Source organism: Rutilus rutilus (assembly GCF_951802725.1).
Source record: "Rutilus rutilus genome assembly, chromosome: 2".
Lineage (NCBI taxonomy): Eukaryota > Metazoa > Chordata > Actinopteri > Cypriniformes > Leuciscidae > Rutilus > Rutilus rutilus.
In genome coordinates this window covers 54196058-54216280 of record NC_140210.1, presented here as the reverse complement: position 1 = coordinate 54216280, position 20223 = coordinate 54196058, and the positions used below count along the sequence as shown (strand labels likewise).

General features: G+C 38.9%; 2 protein-coding genes across 3 annotated transcripts; one reads left to right on the top strand and one right to left on the bottom strand.

Moving 5' to 3' along the window:
* The first annotated feature begins 2750 nt into the window (after positions 1-2750).
* LOC311286883 (CMRF35-like molecule 8) lies at positions 2751-5900 on the top strand. The gene is made up of 4 exons (XM_084403329.1): positions 2751-2891; positions 3163-3351; positions 3526-3864; positions 4489-5900. The coding sequence occupies exons 2-4, from the start codon at positions 3312-3314 to the stop codon at positions 4602-4604; spliced, it is 495 nt and encodes a 164-aa protein (XP_084259455.1). The 5' UTR covers positions 2751-2891; positions 3163-3311; the 3' UTR covers positions 4605-5900.
* A 7437-nt stretch (positions 5901-13337) lies between these two features.
* Positions 13338-19949, bottom strand: LOC311286289 (polymeric immunoglobulin receptor-like). 2 transcript variants are annotated; one of them, XM_084402421.1, is made up of 6 exons: positions 19769-19949; positions 19385-19681; positions 18977-19294; positions 18541-18858; positions 18177-18464; positions 13338-14481 (listed from the first exon to the last, which is right to left on the bottom strand). In XM_084402421.1, the coding sequence occupies exons 1-6, from the start codon at positions 19809-19811 to the stop codon at positions 14327-14329; spliced, it is 1419 nt and encodes a 472-aa protein (XP_084258547.1). In that variant the 5' UTR covers positions 19812-19949; the 3' UTR covers positions 13338-14326. The 2 variants fall into 2 exon arrangements, with proteins under 2 accessions (XP_084258547.1, XP_084258548.1); XM_084402422.1 differs by lacking the exon at positions 19769-19949 and having other exon boundaries at positions 18977-19217; positions 19385-19518.
* Positions 19950-20223: the final 274 nt, after the last annotated feature.

The following is a 20223-nucleotide window of genomic DNA, read 5'->3' as shown; positions in this document are numbered from 1 at the left end:
AAGACTCACGTACAACGTAGCTGATATTCCACAGTGGTGATTTATTATCGGCGTCGTCGTCGATCACAAGCACAAGGGTATGGGGCGCCGTTTGTAAACCGGCTCACGCTGAAAATAACAGCAACATTTTGTCACATTTAGCTTCAAACAATGTTTAAAAAACTGGTATGAATTTTTGACGGTCACTTTTTAGCACATTTACAACAATATTTGTCAACTTAGAGATATTTTAAATAGTTCAATCTAAATATTAAATGTTAAATTTAAATGTTAAATCTAAATCTAAATGTTGAATCTAAATGTTTCGGGTGAAACTAAATATTTAAATTAATAATAATAATAATAATAATAATAATAAATAATAAATAGTTAAATATTTAGTTTTAACTAAATAAAAACTAAATTAACTAAATAACTAAATACAGCCACGTCACATCTTCAATTCTCTTACTGAGGGAAAGAGGTTGTTGGCCAAGAACTCACGATACATGGCCCCATCCATCCTCCTCTCAATACGGTGCAAGCCGCGTCCTCCATCCATCTCGTCTACAAACCTGTCTGGTTCGCTTGTGCTCGCACAGGGCCGCTGCTGTCATTGTTCTTTTCTTTAGATATGGGAATGTTTTAGTTTAGATTTGTGCTAGATATTGACACTTGGTCTTTATATAATCACCAATGCACAATGATATGTAATGTACTGCCACTACTCTAGGCTACGTGTGACTGATGCTTTCATTTTGTATTAAAATAAAATAACCAATATTTATTTATTTTATTATTATTTTTTAAATTGTGTAGTGTCTTAAGTTTTCTGAATACTTTTAACAGCTTACAGACATTTAAAGTCTTTCTTTAGTCTTTTCGTTTTATGGGGAGCCAAGCCAACTTCACGGAGGTCATTTTGCCACTAGATGGAGCTGAAGGTTTAAATGACTCATCTGATGAACAGGACGAACAGGAAATTACAAACACAAACTCTAAAGAGATTCAAAGAGACTTTATTCATTTAATAACTAGATTTATAAAAGACTAATCCAATAACAATGCTAATAAAAAATAAATTAAAAAACTCTTTACCAGTGAATTAATCCAGCAGGAAAATATTACATTTGAACACCAAGACATTTTATAACACACACTGAGCTTGTGCTTCCCTTTGATACTGTCAAAGTCATTCCACATTCAACAGAAGTATTTGTGATATCTATATTTCAAACAACCTGAATAAAAATATTTTTGATAATATTACACAAATTCACAGCATCTCTTTAAGGAGTGGAAAGTGTGTGTCCATCGTTTCTACAGAAACCATTTCCTGTGTTTATGACATACGCAAGAGCCTGAAGCGCATCTCGGTTCGAGTAAAAGAATATGAAGAGCAAGAGCCAAAGAAAACCACAAGCTGAAAACCACAAGATAAACCGTTTCTCTTCAGCTGACCGACCACATATATCCTGCAAAACCTTACAAACACATTTCAGCACAGCAAACCAACTCACACTCCCTCAAGATCATGTAGAATCTAGTTTGATCTATTTGATAATAGTCATTTTGAAGTTTAAGAGTAATGTTGAACTCAATATATAAATGCATGATTTAAAATTATGATTCACCGTGAACGTGGTTTGCGGTCCTACATAACAGCTTATTTTTATCAGTTCTTTTGTCTTTGGGTCATTATATTTCTCACCGATGTATTCTCGTTCTAAATCAGATAGAGATAAAGTACTAGAGTAAAGATTACATTTATATGAATGCATTGGTTTGAGAGAGAGAGCGATTGTGTGTGAATTAATTCTACCTGGCAGTGTCTCTCCACTAATGGTGAAACTGAGGGTTTTGGTTACTAAAAGAAATATATGCTAGAACTTTTCAGTTTCTAAGCTATTTTATTGATAAATCATAGAACAAAGTTTACAATTCATTTCTGCGCTCCTGATTGTGTGCTACTGTCTGTGTGTGTGTGTGTGTGTGTGTGTGTGTGCGTGCGTAATGCAATAGCAGTTTAGAGCGGAAATTAACTTACCTGTACAATAAGCTTTGTAAAACATGCAATCACGCGATACATTCTGAACATCCAGATGGTATAATCAAACTTATCTAGTGGAGTGCTCTCTGAGTATGCATTTTAACTGAAACATTTGGTCATTTTTAATGAAACAAAGATTTAAAGTGGACTTTCTTATCCTGTTGCACCCTCTATAGGCCATAAATGATCAGTAACTAGTCGACGTCAAGCTTAAAAGGAACCCAGCTGCTCTTCACACAAGAGCTCCGGGACTTTCTATGTGTTTGGACACCAAATTTTCTTGACGTTTCTTCTCGGGAACAGTTTCATCGCCAAACTTGCCGTTTGAGTCCATGAGGAGTAGTATCTGAATCTGTGTGCACTGAAGCAGACAGAAGACACCACCTTCACCTTCACCTCCACCCATCAGTCCACAACTGAGCAGTCCAGGGACGACAGTGAGCAGATCTCCCTTCTACAAAGCATCATCAGCGACATTAAAGAGAAGTTCAGATAGATGGAGCTGATGCAGCTGAGAGAGGAGGTGCATGGAGAACTGCAAGAGACTGATCCAACAGAGAAAAAAGAGGATTACACGAAAGAAATAGCAATGCTAAAGGAAGAAATTCAGGAACTGAAAAACCAGAGAGAGGAAGTAACTGTCATAACTGTCTCTAATGAGGGAGGAGTTGAGAGAGCTGAGAGAGGACAGAGAGTACCACAGAAAACAGCAGCTAGCTCTGGAGAAGCAGCTGACACAGAGAGGAGAACAGCCCCAGCTAACAGAGTTTTGTTAAAATAACGTTGCCCAAATATTCAGTGTTGGTTCTGGGAACGTAAAAATGTCCAGTTGTCTTTACGTTAGCGGAACGTGTTTTAACAGGTACGATGTTCCTCAAACGTTCTTTCAACTTAATTTTGATTAACAGGTCAACATTATAGGAACGTTGATTTCTAACATTCCAAGAACATAAAAATGTCCAGTTTCCTTAATGTTACTAGAATGTTATTTGAAGGTTAGTAGATCAACATGGGTGCTTTAATGGTCAAGTGACTGCAGTGGTTTATTTACTCTCTCTCTCTCTCTCTCTCTCTCTCTCTCTCTCTCTCTCTCTCTCTCTCTCTCTCTCTCTCTCTCTCTCTCTCTCTCTCAGGGGAAGTGGGCGTCTCTGTCACATTCAGCTCTTCATGTTAAACATGTAACCAGGAAAGAAACACTCAAAACTCTTCTGAACACACATCGAGAGCTTCAGAAGAACTGAATCTACTAACAACAGAGAAGATCATTTAATAAGAGAGAAGAATGAAGATCATCTGGACTTTCACTCTGCTGATGATTCCTGGTAAGAATCTGAACTCAGAGTAAATCATGAAAAACAGCACAGAATTGATGAGGAGAGTCTTTTACTTCAGTTCATGTTGTTCTTTTGACTTTAAGAAGCAGTAACTAATTGAATTTGAAAGTTCATCTGCGTCCAGTCCCATAGATGATACATTAAGATGCTGGTTTGTTGTAGGTGTCGTGAGCTCGATGAGTGTGACAGGATATTCAGGAGGAGACGTCAACATCACATGCAGATATAAAAAAGGATCTACAGCAAATGCAAAGTTTTTTTGTAAAGGAAAGAGGCCAGTTAAACCAAAGTATGAGTGGTGCTCTGATCTCATCAGGACTGATATTAAAGATAAATGGGTTCAGTCTGGAAGATTCTCTCTGTATGACGACACAAGTGCAGCAGTCTTCACTGTGACCATCAGAGATCTGAGAGAAGAGGATAATGGGACGTACCAGTGTGCAGTTGATATAACTATAGAAAAGGATTCCTACACAGAAGTGAATCTGAAGGTTTTAACAGGTGAGTAACTGAGACCATCAAACCCATGAAGATCTCCACATCATAACTAAAACAACACTAAACACTAAATTGAATTCAAATAAATGATTAAATAAATTTAACTAAATACTTTTATTTTACATCAGAATTCAAACTCTAGTGACTCGTAGATAAAATAACTAATGGAAATTAATCAAATTATATTTATCTGCCAGTCAAATTTTGCTCCGCAAACATCAATGACAGCTTTAACTTTACCATTTAGGTGACCATGGTATAAGCAGTGAAATCCAAGTGTGCTTTAAATGATTTCCTGCTTTTTTTCTGGATCATTATTTTCCCTAAGTATCATCACATGATCCTTTTATATATATATATATATATATATATATATATATATATATATATATATATATATATATATACTGTATATATATGTGTGTGTGTGTGTGTGTGTATATAAAATCGTGAGAGTTCCAAGACGCTCTAAAGAACATGCCGACAGTTTGTGGTTTTGTGTGTGAAATATGTCTGAGGAATAATGTGTGAAAGAAAACAGTGTCTGTGAGAAAAGGGAAGTGAAGGAGCTGTGAGTAAAGAAAGAAAAAAAACACTTCCTGTTTGTAACACTTTTCTGTTTTTTAGAGACAAACTATCACAGAACATCATCCTCCTCATCCTCATCCTCCTCCTCCTCATCCTCCTCATCCTCATCCGTCTCATCAGCTGAATCTCCACAGCAGAGAATGTGTATAAAATGATTCATTTAAAAGGACAGACAGATGTGCAGTAAACAGGGTCCAGTAACACTGATGAGACACGTTCTGTGTAAACAGATTATATTTATCAAATATTGTAATGTCAGAGGAAAACAGTTTCCTACAGATGAGTCTTGTCTTTAAACATTTAATTATAATTTTTTATTTTGCTTGCCAGTTGCTTGTGTTTTTAAGGCTTTTAAGGCATTTACGCATGGTTTCAGTAAAGCTGATTTGAAACATCATTGAATGTGAATGTGAATGCGATATAAAATAAAATGTTTCAGGTTTTAAAGAGTTTATTTGATCGTTTTTGATGAGATCTTTTCTTTAAAAATGTTTATTTTGTGGTTTTAAATACACCCGGAGATTTTGTTTGCAATTGCTGAATTTCCTTAGCCTGGAAATCCAGACCTAAATCTGAAAGATTAATGGCATCGAAAACTCGGCCAGCTCGAGGGGCGGCACCAAGCATGCATTTGAAAATCTCACTGCACGCAATTGGATAACACTACGACCAATCACAACAATAAACGCCATACGCTTATCTACCAGCGGAGCTAACTGGTAGATTAGACTCTTGCCGTATCCGGTCGGCGAAACAGCAAAAACGTCCTTCTTGCAAAGGAACGATTCGAACGCCGTCTTCTGTTCGTCTTTTAGATAAAAAGCCAAGTCTAACTCGTTCATTGTAGCGGACAAAGCCGTTTCAAACAACTGGTGTTCATCCATAGCCATCTTGCAATGTTTACTAATGACTTCGACGTCACAGCGCTGTCGTCTTCTGTTTAGCTCGCCTCTGGCCCGCCTATATCAGATAACCTGATGTGATTGGTGCAGCTCGGATACAAGGGCATATTTAATGAGCATCATTACTCGACGCCAGAGTAAAACTCGCTGAGCAAATTCAACTTGTGCTCTCGTGAGAACTCTCGATTTCCAGGGCTGAATTTCCTATTTGGTCAAGCGAAAAAGGAGAAATTTATGATACAAGGAAAATAAGAATTGAACAAAATTCAAGTAGCAATTTACAAATTGTGTTTCTTAACCTGGTGAAATCCATCATTTTAATTGACTTTCGGTGTTATATGACTATGGGGGATCTTATATATTTTGAATTGATTTCACGTCATAAGGGGGCTCTGTGAAATTATGAATGATAGTTTACAGTTTGTAATTTTTTTTCAAATGTATTGACTTTTGATTTGTGTGGATTGTGTGTATATTTTGTATTGTCTGAGGTAGGATTTGATTGTATGTCTTTAGAATAATTGTAATAAAGGTTTGGTATAGTTCAATTCAATTCTCTTTCTCTCAATTTTATTTTTTGAAATTTCAAATTTCAAAAACGAAAAAGTTTTAGTGGTGGAGCTGAGACGTGAGGAAAGGAAACAAGGAAAGGAAACGAGGATGCACAAATAAGAAATGAGTAGCACCCCAGGTTTCATCTTCTCTATAGAAGGACATATGACACAAATTATGCAAATATTTCTCTAGAGGGCGACAGTAAATGTACATGTAAGTTTACTGAGGGCCTTAAACCATGTACAAAGTGGCTTCAAGATTAAAACTCTTTAAAAATGAAAACATTTAAAATGACATAACATATTGAAAATGCTAAAGACACAAGATATAGAGCAAATTCTGTTTCTGATTCAGCATCACGGACAGCAGCTGTCAATCAAACTCCAGCATCACTGATTTAACAACACCGACTGGATAAAGAGTGTGTCTTATTTTGCTACTAGAATACCTATACAATACCTAAATAACCAAGATATTTAACAGTCATTAACACAAGTTTGCCCTAGATGGAGCCAGATTATTAAATAAGATGTTTGTGTTTACAGTCCCAGTTGATTCTCTCAAGTATTTGTTTTCACAGACTAGATCAGTGCCTTTATTGTCTCTACTTAAATGATACTCTCACTAAAGGACTATTTTAAAATACCATTTTTTGTCACATAAAATGTATAGCCTAGTTCTATATAGGCCTATATTTTATGGAGTGGAAAGTCTGTGTCCATTGTTGTTAAGATAAGCATAATCTATTTTTATCACACCTGGAGGCGGCTGAAGGGCTTCTTGGTTTGACTCAAAGAAGATACACAGAGCAAAAGAAAACCACAAGCTGAAGAACATCTCATGATGTTTATCACACTGACCACAGTGTCAAACCAGTCTTACAAGCAAGTCTCTTTAACCTTCAGACAGTTTCTCGGTTTAGTTTGGTTGTGAAGAATAAAAAGGCTTCTTCAGGAAACCCGCAGTGAAGAGAAGCATTGAAGTAGAACATGTGCAGATCTGCAGAAGAGAAAGACTAAGATGTGGTCATGTTTCACAAAAGACAATAAAACCAAAACCTAGACACACAAAGGGGACAGTCTTTCTCTCACTTTGCCTTTATATTAATGTTGTGTTTATTTGTCAACACACAATTCATTCATTATTCATGCACCGACGTTCTTGTGTTCTGGACATCCTGTTTTTTCATCTTGTTTATTTCCAGATTCCACTCCAGTTTCAGGATTTACTGTAATTACACGATGGCCAGCCAGAACACAAGACACAAATAGTTCCCTCATGCCGTTTTGAACCTTTACATGATTAGTTGAAAGAACAGACAGCATTCTTATATTGGATTTGGTTATTTATTTTCTGTTAAATCAAAAGTATGTAATATCAGAAAAATGCTCTTAAACCCAATAGTTTTCTGTGGTTTTGAGCTGGACGGAAAACGACATGTTCATGTTCACGATAACAGCTCCAGCATTCATGAAAAACTTAGAAGATATAGATCTGTGTGCTGTCTGATCATGATCTCACTAATATAATCACAATAACATCAGAAACTTGGCTCAGCAACTTCAGGGTTTCATGAACCCAGATAAATAGCCATGATGGCAAAGAGCACTCGCTGTTTCTTGTTCATCTTTAATATTAAGAATTTATTAACTGATTCTATTTATATTTGGTATTTTCTCTCTAAAATATTTGTTTTTTTGCAGCAGGAAAAGTGATTTGTCTACAACATGGAATACAACCTGTGAATGTCATTCACAAACATTACCAGCGACCGCCAGCCACTGGAGACATGCAGTACAGTGTCACTTCAGTGTGAACACAGCTTTACTTACTCAGGAAACCCACAGTTAAGCCGGATGCACACTGTGCGATTTTGGCCACAATTTGGCTGTCTGAGACAAATTTTGCAAATCCTAAAAGATTCCTCTGATCCAAGGCTAAAATCTGTCTTTTATCGTTAGTTTGATATGTTCACCGACAGCCGATTAATGAAAGTTGTGATAAAATTTTACGTCAGATGAAATTCTGCCAGTGCCAGAAGATTTGACTCACAGTCCTGCAGTGACTTCTCCTGCAACCATCGTCAAATAGTCTTCATTTTTCAAGACAAGCCACGGCCAAAATTAACGTTAGAGATTTCTTTGTAGCCACTGTTTCAATCCCACATGTAATGCAGCTCACATCACCGAACGTGTCATTGATTGATGATGTAAAACTCTGGACAAGTTTTCTTGCGTGCGTCCGTTTAATGCGCCTTGACTGCCGTACAGTCTGACATTAAGGACAACTGAGATCTTACAATGATGATCTCCATGATGGTGACCTCAAACTAAACATTTTCAATAAGACATCAACATCTAAACCTCTGTTAATTCTCAATAAGATCTTCTGTAGACGTCTGACAGAAATAAAGTCAGTCTGGTTAGTAATAAGTGAAGCTGGTAATGCTGTTTGTGGAGTTGTTTAATCAGATCTTGAGAGAGTTAATGTTTTTATCTTCAGTTCATCTAAGGCTGTGTCTGAATAGAGATGTAGTTTGTGTTCTGGGAAAGGAGTTTTGTTTGATAAGTGGTGCGCTTCGAGTCATGTTAATCATTTTCCTTCCTTGCGTGAATTAGTGCTCCTTGAAGATTTTAAAAAGTGTTTGCCTGAACGCATTGTTTTGTACTTGAATGAACAGAAGGTGAGGAAACTGTCTGCTGCTGCTGTACTAGTGGACGAGTTTGCATTGACTCATAAAAATGTGTTTAGTACCATGCGTTGTGATAGAAATGGTTCCCCATTATTTCCGCTACACACCGCTACAACTAGAACAAAGGTAGAACCAGCTAAAGAAAAGCGCAAGTGTTTTTATTGTCAACAAAATGGGTCATGTAATTGGTGATTGTATAGTGCTGAAAAGGAAACAGCAAAATTCTTCCAGAGCACAGCCTGTTGGTTTGGTAACAACAATTCCTGTATCTGTTGACTCTGTTTACCAACCATTCTTGTTGGAAGGTTTTGTATCTTTCAGTGGCCAACCAGATGATCAAGTTGAGGTTCGGGTTTTGCGAGATACTGGAGCTGCACGCTCATTCATACGTGGGGATGTTCTACCGTTTTCAGAGAAGTCCTGTTTGGATTCCAGTATCCTGGTGCAATCTTACTCTGAGATTTTAGCTAATCCTTCTAAGTTGCTGTGTCATTTGACAGAGAATCAGCGTGTAAACATTGTAACACTGATTCAAAGTTTTCCTCAGATTTTTGGGAATGTACCTAAACAAACTGATGTGCTTTATCAAGACATCAATGTTTGCGATGCCATGCCTATAAGCAGCACCCTTATCGGATGAATGCTGCAAAGAGGGCTGCAATGAGGAAAGAGGTTGAGTATTTGTTACAAAAGGATCTTGCAAAGCCCAGCATAAGTCCGTGGAGCTCTCCATGTATCCTGGTTCCAAAAGCTGATGGAACAGTTCGATTTTGTACCGATTATAATAGAGTGAATTCTGTAAAAGTATCAGATTGTTTTCCGTTGCCAAGGATGGAGGACTGCATTGACAATGTGGGTTCTGCTAAATTTGTTAGCAAGCTAGATTTTTGTCCAGTAGAGGCCAAGGTCGATGCCATCAAAGAATTCCCGGCACCTATCATATAATATTTTTAATCTTACAGTTAAATCCTGTCTCTAGTTCATAAACGCCAGAGGAGAACTTGCCCCCGACTGAGCCTGGGTTCTCCCAAGGTTTTTTTTTTCTCCATTGGGTCACCTGATGGAGTTTTAGGTCACCATTAGGTCACTTGATGGAGTTTTTCGGTTCCTTGCCACTGTTGCCTTTGGCTTGCTCAGTTGGGGATATTTTGGGGATATTTAATTTTATCAATCAATAAATTCCACTAGAAACAAACCTTGTTGTATTATTTTAATTTAATACTGTGAAGCTGCTTTGATACAATCTGTATTGTGAAAAGCACTATACAAATATACTTGACTCGACTTGACCTACTACTCGTCGTGAGTTGAGAAGATTCCTAGGAATGGCAGGGTATTACATAAGTTTCTGTAAGAACTTTTCTTCTGTTGCAAAACCCCTGACAGACTTGCTCAGCCCCGCAAAAGAAGCGGGGTTTGGTCAGCTGAAAGTCAGTGTGCTTTTGAAACCATTAAGAATTTGTTATATAGCTCTCCTGTGTTGTCTGCCCCTAATTTTTCTGTACCCTTCAAGATAGAGGTGGACGCAAGCATAGTTGGAGCAGGCGCTGTGCTGTTGCAGGAGGACGAGGAAGGTATCGATCACCCAGTGTGTTTCTTTTCTAAGAAATTTAAAAAAACATCAGTGTAACTACTCCACAATCGAGAAAGAGGCACTGGCTTTGTTGTTGTCATTGCAGCATTTCGAAGTGTATGTTGGGTCAACCTCGTATCCTGTAGTTGTGTACACAGATCATAACCCTCTTACGTTCCTGTGTCGAATGCACAATCAAAACCAAAGGCTAATGCGATGGGCTCTTGTGGTTCAGAATTATAATACTGAGATTCGGCACAAAAAGGTAGTGGATAATGTGGTTGCGGATGCCTTTTCTAGAGTGTAACACCTGTGAGGGTTTATTTTGTGTACAATATAAACATTATATGTATAATGTTTGATTTTAAGGTTAGGGGTGTTACGTGCTAGCATTTTTTGTTCCCTCCCCTTTTGTTATTGGTTGCTGTGTTTCTCCCCTCTGCTGTTGGTTTCTTCCTATTTTCCCGCTCTCTGCTATCTTTAAATTTGTAGGTGCTGCTATTGGTCGGAGACAACCAATCATCGGTTGTGGTTCAGGATATAAGGCACTCTGGAGAACGGAAGAGGAGTAGCTTGGAGTGTGTTTGTTGGCTGTGCTACCGTTGTTGATGTTGAAAAGTACTGACTTTGTGGTGGTTCGCCTGCTTGCTTATTTTGATTTGTGTTTGCTCACACAGAGGACTTCTTACCTGATCTAAACTGCAACAGTCCGGAGAGAAGAGAAAAGGAAAGTACGTCACGTGACATACATCTTACATACACGTAGAGTGACCGCTGTTAGACACACTAGGGAAGGAGCGTGTGCAACCATTTGTAAGTTTTGTTTGGTTAGTTAGTGAGGTTTTAGTTATGGCCTGTTAAGCACTGAAGAATCCTTTATTTTCTGTTTTTGTTTTCAGTTAGTTTAGAGAGTTGGGGATTAGTTAGCGTGTGTTTTCAATTATCTGGCTTATTTCAATTATCATTTTTCAGTTATTTTGCTTAAGTTGTATATAGCTGTAAATAAGTTTTCATTAATGTAAATTATAATGTTAATACTGTAAATAAAGCGAACCACCTGCTTGCAGTAATTTGTTGTCTTTGAGACATTCGACCACAGTACTCACCAGAGACCAAAACTATAGGAGTGTGTTTCAATTTTATTATGTACATCTTCCTCATACCTCTATTCCATCAGGGGACGTAACCACTAACATGGACATTGACTACCCAAGGGACTACGCAGTGACTTTCGTCACCTAAAGGGCGAGGTCCATCGCTGTGCACAGCTCCTGCATCAACCCTGGGTCAAGTCAAGTTTTATTTATAGAGCACAAATTTAACACAACCGTAGTTGATCCAAAGTTCTTTACAATACAATAAAATAAATCAATAAAAATAAAATGAAGAGAAAATGAGTAGAAAAAAGAACTATTAAGAAACTGGATTTAAAAAGCATCCAGTGATGGAGAGGCCCTGATGTTTAAAGGTAAACTGTTCCAGAGCTTTGGGGCGACTACAGAGAAAGCTCGATCACCTTTTGATTTAAAACGAGAACGAGGGACAGATAAAAGTAACTGATCACAAGATCTTTGTGACCTGGAGTCTGTGTATAGCCTAATAAGGAATCACAATTACAAGGTCTTTGCTAGAAAGAAAGTTTTTCACTTTTGCTAATGGATCGGAGTTGATAAAAGCTACTCTTTACAACTGCATTTACATGCTTGCCAAATTGGAGAAGAGGATCAAAATCGACTCCAAGATTTTTTGCACGAACCTGACTGTGTTTTAATGAAGCTGTTGGTAGCAGCAGGACTCAGTAGAAGCACTTCGGTTTTATTTTCATTCAGTTGGAGTGAGTTATTTGTCATCCAGGTCTTGACTTCTTTGAGGCATGTGAAGAGATTATCTAATGAAAAGTCATTTCCTGGTTTGATTGGAAACATATAGTTGGAGGTCGTCAGCGTAATATGAGTGCTTTGGGCTGATATACCTGCAGGAGGGCCATAGCGTGCAAGGCGGAGAAGCCCTGTCCAGCGGTGATGTAAGCCTTAACATGGCCGGGAACTTACACACCTTGGATAGGAGACATGGGCAACCACACCAGGCTGCAACACTTTGCGGGCATAATTGCATCACAACTCCACACTCCAGCTGGGGGATCTCCATGTACCCTAAGGCCGCCCCACCATCGAGGGTAGTGAGAGCGTAGAAGGCAGTGGAGCGGTTTCAGGCAGAAAAAAGTGCCTTCTAGACTTCGTGACCCCCTCATGCACTTCTGGAAAGAAAGGAACCGGACTGGGACTTTGCTGTTCAGCCCCACCCTGAGGAACCGACACAACCCGGTTCCTCAAAAAAATGTACAAATAAAATAAAATACGAGGTGGCTAATTCGTACAAATTCATATGGCCTCACTCATACGAATTGGTACGATTTTTGCTAAATCGTACATATTTGAAGAATTGCCCAATTCATATGAATTCGTACGAATGACCCTGACCCCACCCCTAAACCTCCCCATAACTAGGGTTTAGACAAATCGTACAAATTCGTACGAATTAGCCACCTTTTACTCACTCATAGGAATTTGTACGAGTTGGTCGTGAGATAGCGTTGAATCGTCCACCCTTGAGCGTTCAGGGCACGGTGGAGGGTTCAACTTGAGCCGATGCTCACAGCGACCCGGGAAAGCATGGCTGTCAGCTCTGGGTCAGACTCAAACAACACTACTCTTCTAACACGCAGTCAAGCAGCAGGAGGTAACAGTAACTAGAAGTGTTTTTGTATCTATTTCTCATTTGATTTTATAAAAGTTCAACACTTTCAGTAAATGTTAGAGGTGAATTACTGAATGATCAGCTGTTAGTCTTTATTGTCTTGTTCATCTTCTGTCTCTCTGTTCAGTCTCATGTGTCTCTCTGTGGGTTTCCTGAGTACGTGTGTTTAATTAAACTGAACTGAGACCCTCAACCTTCACATGTTTTCTGTGGCTTTGAGCAGGACGGAAAAATCTGTTCATCACACAAACACAAAAACACCTCCAGTGTTCATGAGAAACTTTCTGACCAAAACTTTTGCATAAATGAAAAATAATTTCCATTTATTGAATATCACAATAACAAGAAATCATTTCAAAAGATGAAAATGAAAAAGATGAACTATTGATAAGACTGTAAATAACCGGATTGTTAGTAGTTTATATGCATATTTCAAACAGTCCTGAATGTGATACAAATTAAAATACATACAATTATTCAGACTCGGACTTTCTCCTTTGCAGAGTTTAAACTTTTCTCGCTGTCTTTTATGATATTAATAATCAGTATACTGTATACTGTATCAGTCATCAGTAGGAAAACTAGATTCAGTCAATGCCATCCCATGACAACATTTGATATATATATATATAGTATGTATAGTTTCCCAATGTTTATTTTTCAATTAGTAAAATATGTTTCTACAGAAAAACTTACATCAGAAAAATTATGTCAGTCTCAACAGAGCAAGAATGAACTAAAAAGAAACAACATTAGCAAAAAGTCTCTTGCATGTACAAATCTAAAGCAGATCAAACACAATCAATATTCAGAGAGATGAGAAAGAGAAACCAGTAAACCAAACAGCTTTAAGAGCTGCTGTTAAAGAGCCTTTATTAACTAAACGTGTCTCTGGATTTGGACTGGAAACTTCACAGTATTTTCTAGAAGTGTCACTTAGGTGTTGTATTTCCTGTTTTATTCACACCTTCAGATAAACTGAGGTGAGAAACTCTTTACACACACCAATAAACCTCTGACACAACTGTTATTCTACACGTGTGAAAGAAGAAACATGAGCAGAATTTATAAAGTGTGTCATGATTCAAGAGACTGAACTGAACGACCCTGTCAATTAAACATCTCTTTAACACTAAATTATGGATTAAGTACATTTTCATTTAAACTGTGAGCATAAGCGTAAATATAAAAAAAATATATATATATCATAGTCTATTTGTTTAAATACTGGTGTAATGTGTGCTGATCTGTGATCTGTTATAAGTGAGTTAGTTGAGTCTCATGCGGTGACTGACCGTGGTGTAATCAGAGTAAAGCTCGTTCTTACTGACAGTGACTGAAGCTTCACTGAGAGACTCTTCATGCTTATGGAAACTGACAGACGCGTACAGGAGCCCATCAGAGGGGATTGTGGGTAACTGTGCAGTAGACTGAACTTAAGTGTGTGTGTGCGTCACCTCGTCTCTTGTGTCTTAATTTACACACAGTCAGAGTGAATCCACCAAACAGCAGCAGAATCACACACACACAAATAATGATGAACATGGAGAAATCTGAAAATCAAACACAAACACATATTAGTGTTAATTAACATTCACACATTAGGAAATACGTTGGATAGACTATTGATTGATCGAATGAAACTAAATAATGGGAAAAACTGAGTCTCTGATCTGAGTCTCATGTGTCTCACTGTGGGTTTCCTGAATAAAGACCGTTAATGATTCAGAGCTAAACTAAACTGAGACTCTGAACCTTCAGCTCATTTCTGTGGTTTTGGTGGGAAATGAAAACACTCTATTCACCACAAACACTAAACACCTCCTGCACTCATGAGCAATGTCACAAAATGAGCTAAATAGCGGAATTGTATATGGAATTATTTTATATGAGATTACCAGGAATCACGAAAACACACAAAACGTCTCAGTTACGTATGCAACCCTAGTTCCCTGAAGAGGGAACGAGACGCTGCGTCAAAGCGCTGCAGGAACACCCCTGCATGAGTGCTTCATGAAGCACATGTGTAATCAGTCCAATGCTGAGACAGAATGTCATAGGCGGGTGACGTCATCGGCCACGAAACTATAAAGCACCCCTGAATCACAACCGCACTAGCCTCTGAAAGGCTGTAGCAAGTCGATCACGGGCATGCCGGGAGTATGGCAGGGCGACGCAGCGTCTCATTCCCTGTGTAGTTTTATGACCGATTGTGTGACTTTTGTGATGTGACCACGTTGTCTTGAATGTGTATTTCTTTGGTATAAATTGTTGTTTTTTTGTCTTGGTTCCAGTTGATGATCGTTTAGCCTATAAATTGATTCTGTCTTTATTGTTTGGCTTATTTGTTTTTTTATTCATTTCCTTTTCTGTATTCCGCAGGAGCTGAGTGTCCCTGGAAGCAGGCTGGTGGTTGTAGCTGCACGGGCTTCACCTTAATTAGGGGTTATTAGTGTTGTGTTATTTCTGATCACTATCTGTAGTGGAGTGTGATTTTCAAATTGTGTTTTATTTGCCGTATGCAGCTATTGTTAGCCTGCCTTTCGGGGGCCTCAGCCCCTGCAGTGATCTACATTCCTTTTTTTTTTGTTTACGGATCAAAACAATTTATTGTGTATTATTTTTGTGTAATTGTTTAATAAAAATTGCTTGTTTAAATGTGAACTCACGCCTCCTGCCTCTCCTGAGCAAACGGACTTGTGTCCCGTTTATTGGATTATTTCCCCGCTAATTCGGGGTGGCGTAGTCACTATTAGATGAGCCACGTTTTGCTACACATACATAACCGAGACGTTTTGTGTGTTTTCGTGATTCCTGGTAATCTCATATAAAATAATTCCATTCAGTTCCTCTATTTAGCTCATTTTGTGACATTGCTCATGAGTGCAGGAGGTGTTTAGTGTCGAGCTGTGTCGAAGCACTGCGGGAACGCTAATACCCACATCGCCATAAGAGCAAATGCCCGTCCGTGTGAAGTCAAAGCACACATTCTGACGAAAGCACCTGTGCCCCTGGAGTGGAGCTGAGGTTCAAGATCATAGAATCTAATGAATGTGTGTGAGGACCAGCCTGCCGCATCACAAACGTCATGACAATAAAGCTTTAGAAGCAGCCATACTCCTAGTCGAGTGAGCTCGTACATCCAAAGGTGAAGGCTGACCAGCCGACTCATAAGCAAGTGAGATAGCCTCAACTACCCATCCTTGCTCATCCTCTGGGTGACCCCTTCCTGGGTTACCCAAAACAAACAAACAGCTGTTCAGATTTCCTCCACAGTACAGGGCAGCTCTGTGGATGTTGGCATCTAATGCCCTAACTGGGCAGAGCAGATTTAGTTTCTCTTGGTCTGACGTCAGAAAAGGAGGAGGACAGAAAGCCTGCAGTACTATTGGGCAAACAATATTAGTCGGGACCTCAGGAACATAGCCCAGTCTAGGATGGAGAAAAGCCTTTACCATGCCAGGCGAGAATTTCAGGCACGAGGGAGAAACCGAGAGTGCTTGAATGTCTCCAATTCTCAAGAAATAGCAAGTAGAAAGATAGTCTTGAGAGTAATGAATTTCTCAGAAACTTCTTCAATGGGCTCGAACAGAGCTAGGGAGAGGCCTCGCAGCTGAGAGAATCTAAGCGATATGAGCAGGAGAAAGGCATGCCTGCATCGTCGTCGAATCCCAAACCACGCCCAGAAAAGTGGTCCTCTGTAGAGGAGAGAGCACACTTTTCTTGGCATTCAGCCTCAACCCCAACTTCTTGATGTGAGCGAGAACGACATCTCGATGCCGAACCGCCTGATGCTCAGATTGAGCTAGAATCAACCAATCGTAGATATAATTAAAAATGCGGATGCCCTGGAGTCGCAGCGGAGCCAGAGCTGCATCCATACATTTCGTAAATGTGCAGGGAGATAGAGCTAGGCCGAACGGAAGAACACGACATACGCTTCGCCCCTGAAAGCGAACCTCAGGAACTTCCTGTGTTGTGGAAGGATGGAAACATGGAAGTAAGCGTCCTTTAGATCTATCGTGACAAACCAGTCCTCGAATCTGATTTGTGACACGATCTGCTTGAGAGTGAGCATCTTGAATTTGAGCTTCCCTACTGTGTGATTTAACAAGCGCAGATCTAAAATTGGACGCAACCCCACCATCCTTCTTTGGAACAATGAAGTACCGGCTGTAATGTGCTCTTTGATACCAATCTTTCATTTGAAAGTCACGTGTCTAGTATCTGTAAAACCGCATTTTTCCATCTTAAAAATATATCTAAATTACGTCATATGCTCTCATTGACAAATGCGGAACAATTAGTTAATGCGTTCATGACAACAAGGCTAGATTATTGTAATGCTATTATGGGTGGTTGCCCTGTACTCTTAATAAACAAACTACAGCTGGGCCAAAACGCAGCAGCTCGAGTTCTTACCAGAACCAGGAAGTATGACCATATTAGCCCAGTTCTGTCAACACTGCATTGGCTCCCTATTAAACATTGTATACATTTTAAAATATTGCTGATTACTTACAAAGCACTAAATGGTTCAGCTCTGCGGTACTTGAGCGAGCTCTTAACGCATTATAGTTCTTCACGTCTATTGCGATCTCAAAATTCCCATAAATCCTGATGTACTCGTTACATCATAAGATGAATGGCGTCTATGCTAATATTAGTCTCTCTGTTTATCCTGAGGTTTACCGCAGTCTGCAGGATCCAGGCCGTATCCAGATCTGATGAAGGACCACGCAGTCCTGAAGTGTCAACTAGTCTCTCCCCTGTGAAGGCCTCCCTCCCTCCCTTTACCTCTCTACAGATAAAGCGTTGTCAGGATGATTCCGGTTTGCGTGGCTACGTGGAAGCGATAAAAAATAATAATAATTCTGTATTATAAATTTTAAGACCAGACAAGAATATATACATGAATATTTGTGTGTGTGTGAAAAACTCCTGCCTAGATTTAACGAAGGACAGACAAAAACACTTTCAGACAATGATGCGCACAGAGCGCTTGCTGAAGGCACAGAGGCTAGTGTAGTTGTGATTCAGGGGTGCTTTATAGTTTCCTGGTCGATGACGTCACCCGCCTATGACGTTCCGTTTCTCCATTGGACTGATTCCTACGTGCTTCATGACGCACTCATGCAGGGGCGTTCCTGCAGCGCTTCGACACAGCTTGAGTTCCCTTGAAAGGGAACTGAGCAAATGTAGAAAATAGTGCTCATATTTGACAATGACATAAAATAAACGCTCTTACCTTTATTCTTATCATTGTTGACGTTTAAATGCACTTTAGTGATGATGTGAGATCCACACCAGTATATCCCAGAATCCTCTTCTCTCAGATCAGTGATGTTTACAGTAAAGACTCCAGTAGAAGCTTCATCACTGAAAGAGAATCGATCATCTCTGATCGTCTCCAATGAAACTCCATCCTTCACACACATGGAGGGTTCATGTGCTTTGCAGAAGCATTTCTGATGTTCATCATGATGTTTGCACTGGATTGACACGTCGTCTCCTTCATACTTAGTCAAGTTCAGCTCTGGAAATATTAGAAATATGAGAACATCAATTCACAGCCATAGTTTCACATATTCAGATGTATAAACCTTCCTCACCCTCGTTCATGATGACGATCAGATGAGTGTAAAGATAATTCACGTCTCTCTCTAATGTCACTGCACACCAGTATTTCCCAGCATCCTCTGCTGTCAGTCCAGTGATGGTCCCAGTGAAGACACTTGCAGTGACGTCATCATTCAGAGTCAATCTGTCAGTCTTGGTCTCTTTCTCTTCTCTCACAGTCTCAATGAGAGTATTTCTATCTCTAGTGGAGCACTTCCCCTTACAGAGAGACTTTGACTTTGATTTATAGATTGAATCATAAGGGCAGAAGATCTCAGCAGATTCTCCTTCACGTCTCACTACTGGAGCCACTGCAAACAAAGAACAGTTATATTTTGGTGCTTATACAATATTTATGTATTTATGTACAACACACACTGATTTTAGAAACTTTTATGTAAGATTTGATTGAAAGTTTGTTTTACTTACTACTAATATGTAGATGAACAGTATTAATAATGGAGTAACTGTACGAGTGTCTGTTGATCCAAACTCCACATAAATAAACTCCTCCATCATCTGGAGTCACAGCAGTAATTCTCACAGTCATGAGTTTATTATGTTTGTCATCAGAAACACTGAATCTTTCGGTCTTCTTCGAGGTGCTGTAAATCGTCTCAATAGAGTCTTTTCCTTCTTTGAATATGATCTTGGGATCATTAATATGATTCTGTGAATATTCACAGCTGAAGGTAGCAGTTTCTCCAATATTCACCATCACTCTCTTTGACACTTTACAACAAGAATCTGTTGTTTACAAAAAAAAAAAAAATTATGCAGGCTTTAAAAAGATCAGGAATTTTACTACACCAAGACTTTGATCTTAAAATGACTGACCTTCTTCCACATTTAAAGTCATATCTATACCCCACTTGTAAAGAACACCAATCCAGTATCCTCCAGCGTCATGTTCATTCAAACCTCTAATGTAGATCATAAGGTTTCCCTCATTATTTTGAAACATTGTGAATTTTCCATCATTGATCCATTTATCATGTTTCATATCATTCAATATACTTCTCCACTCAGGTAATTTATTAAAGCTTTTAGTATTTGCACTGAACCAAGTCTTCTGTGAATCAACAAGAAGACTTCCTCCAGAATATCCAGTGACACTGACGCATCTCACTGCACCTGTCAATCAGATTGATACTGTGATCAGAAACCTCATGAACAGAAAACAGCATCATTACTGCAGTGATGAAAGAGAAAAGCTCTGACCTGAGATCAGGGAGAAAGTGAAGAAGATGAGGAGGATCTTCATTGTGAGTTGAGTTCAGTCTTCTTTATGCTGAATGTTCTCTGTGTGAATCTCTCTGTCTCTACATCTGTCTGCTTTAGTTCCTTCCTCTTTCTTCAGCTCTTTATCAGTAATGATCAGCTTTACTGGCTCCTCCCACCATCAGCACTGACTGAATATTACATTAATCACACTGAAAGAGCGCCACCTAGTGGAGGTTACAGTGTCTGATACTGAGAGCTCATACAGGCTTCATCTTCTCTATAGAAGGACAAATGACACTGAACATAATTAATCTGCATTAATTAAATCTTCTAGAGGGTGACAGTTTAATTTACATCTAATGTGTCTACATGTATCTGTAAACTTACTGTTAATTCACAGTATATCCCTGTAGGCTATTTTCTCAAAAACGACAAATATTACCCAGAATGCA

What these genes read in the sequence shown, in the direction of transcription:
- LOC311286289 (XM_084402421.1), bottom strand. Translation starts at nt 19,811, where the DNA reads ATGAAGATCCTCCTCATCTTCTTCACTTTCTCCCTGATCTCAG. An exon ending in GACTTTAAATGTGGAAGAAG is followed by an intron (nt 19,295 to 19,384) that starts GTCAGTCATTTT and finishes TGTAAACAACAG; the next exon opens with ATTCTTGTTGTAAAGTGTCA. An exon ending in TGTTCATCTACATATTAGTA is followed by an intron (nt 18,859 to 18,976) that starts GTAAGTAAAACA and finishes CTTTGTTTGCAG; the next exon opens with TGGCTCCAGTAGTGAGACGT.
- LOC311286883 (XM_084403329.1), top strand. Translation starts at nt 3,312, where the DNA reads ATGAAGATCATCTGGACTTTCACTCTGCTGATGATTCCTG. An exon ending in CACTCTGCTGATGATTCCTG is followed by an intron (nt 3,352 to 3,525) that starts GTAAGAATCTGA and finishes GGTTTGTTGTAG; the next exon opens with GTGTCGTGAGCTCGATGAGT. An exon ending in GAATCTGAAGGTTTTAACAG is followed by an intron (nt 3,865 to 4,488) that starts GTGAGTAACTGA and finishes TCTGTTTTTTAG; the next exon opens with AGACAAACTATCACAGAACA.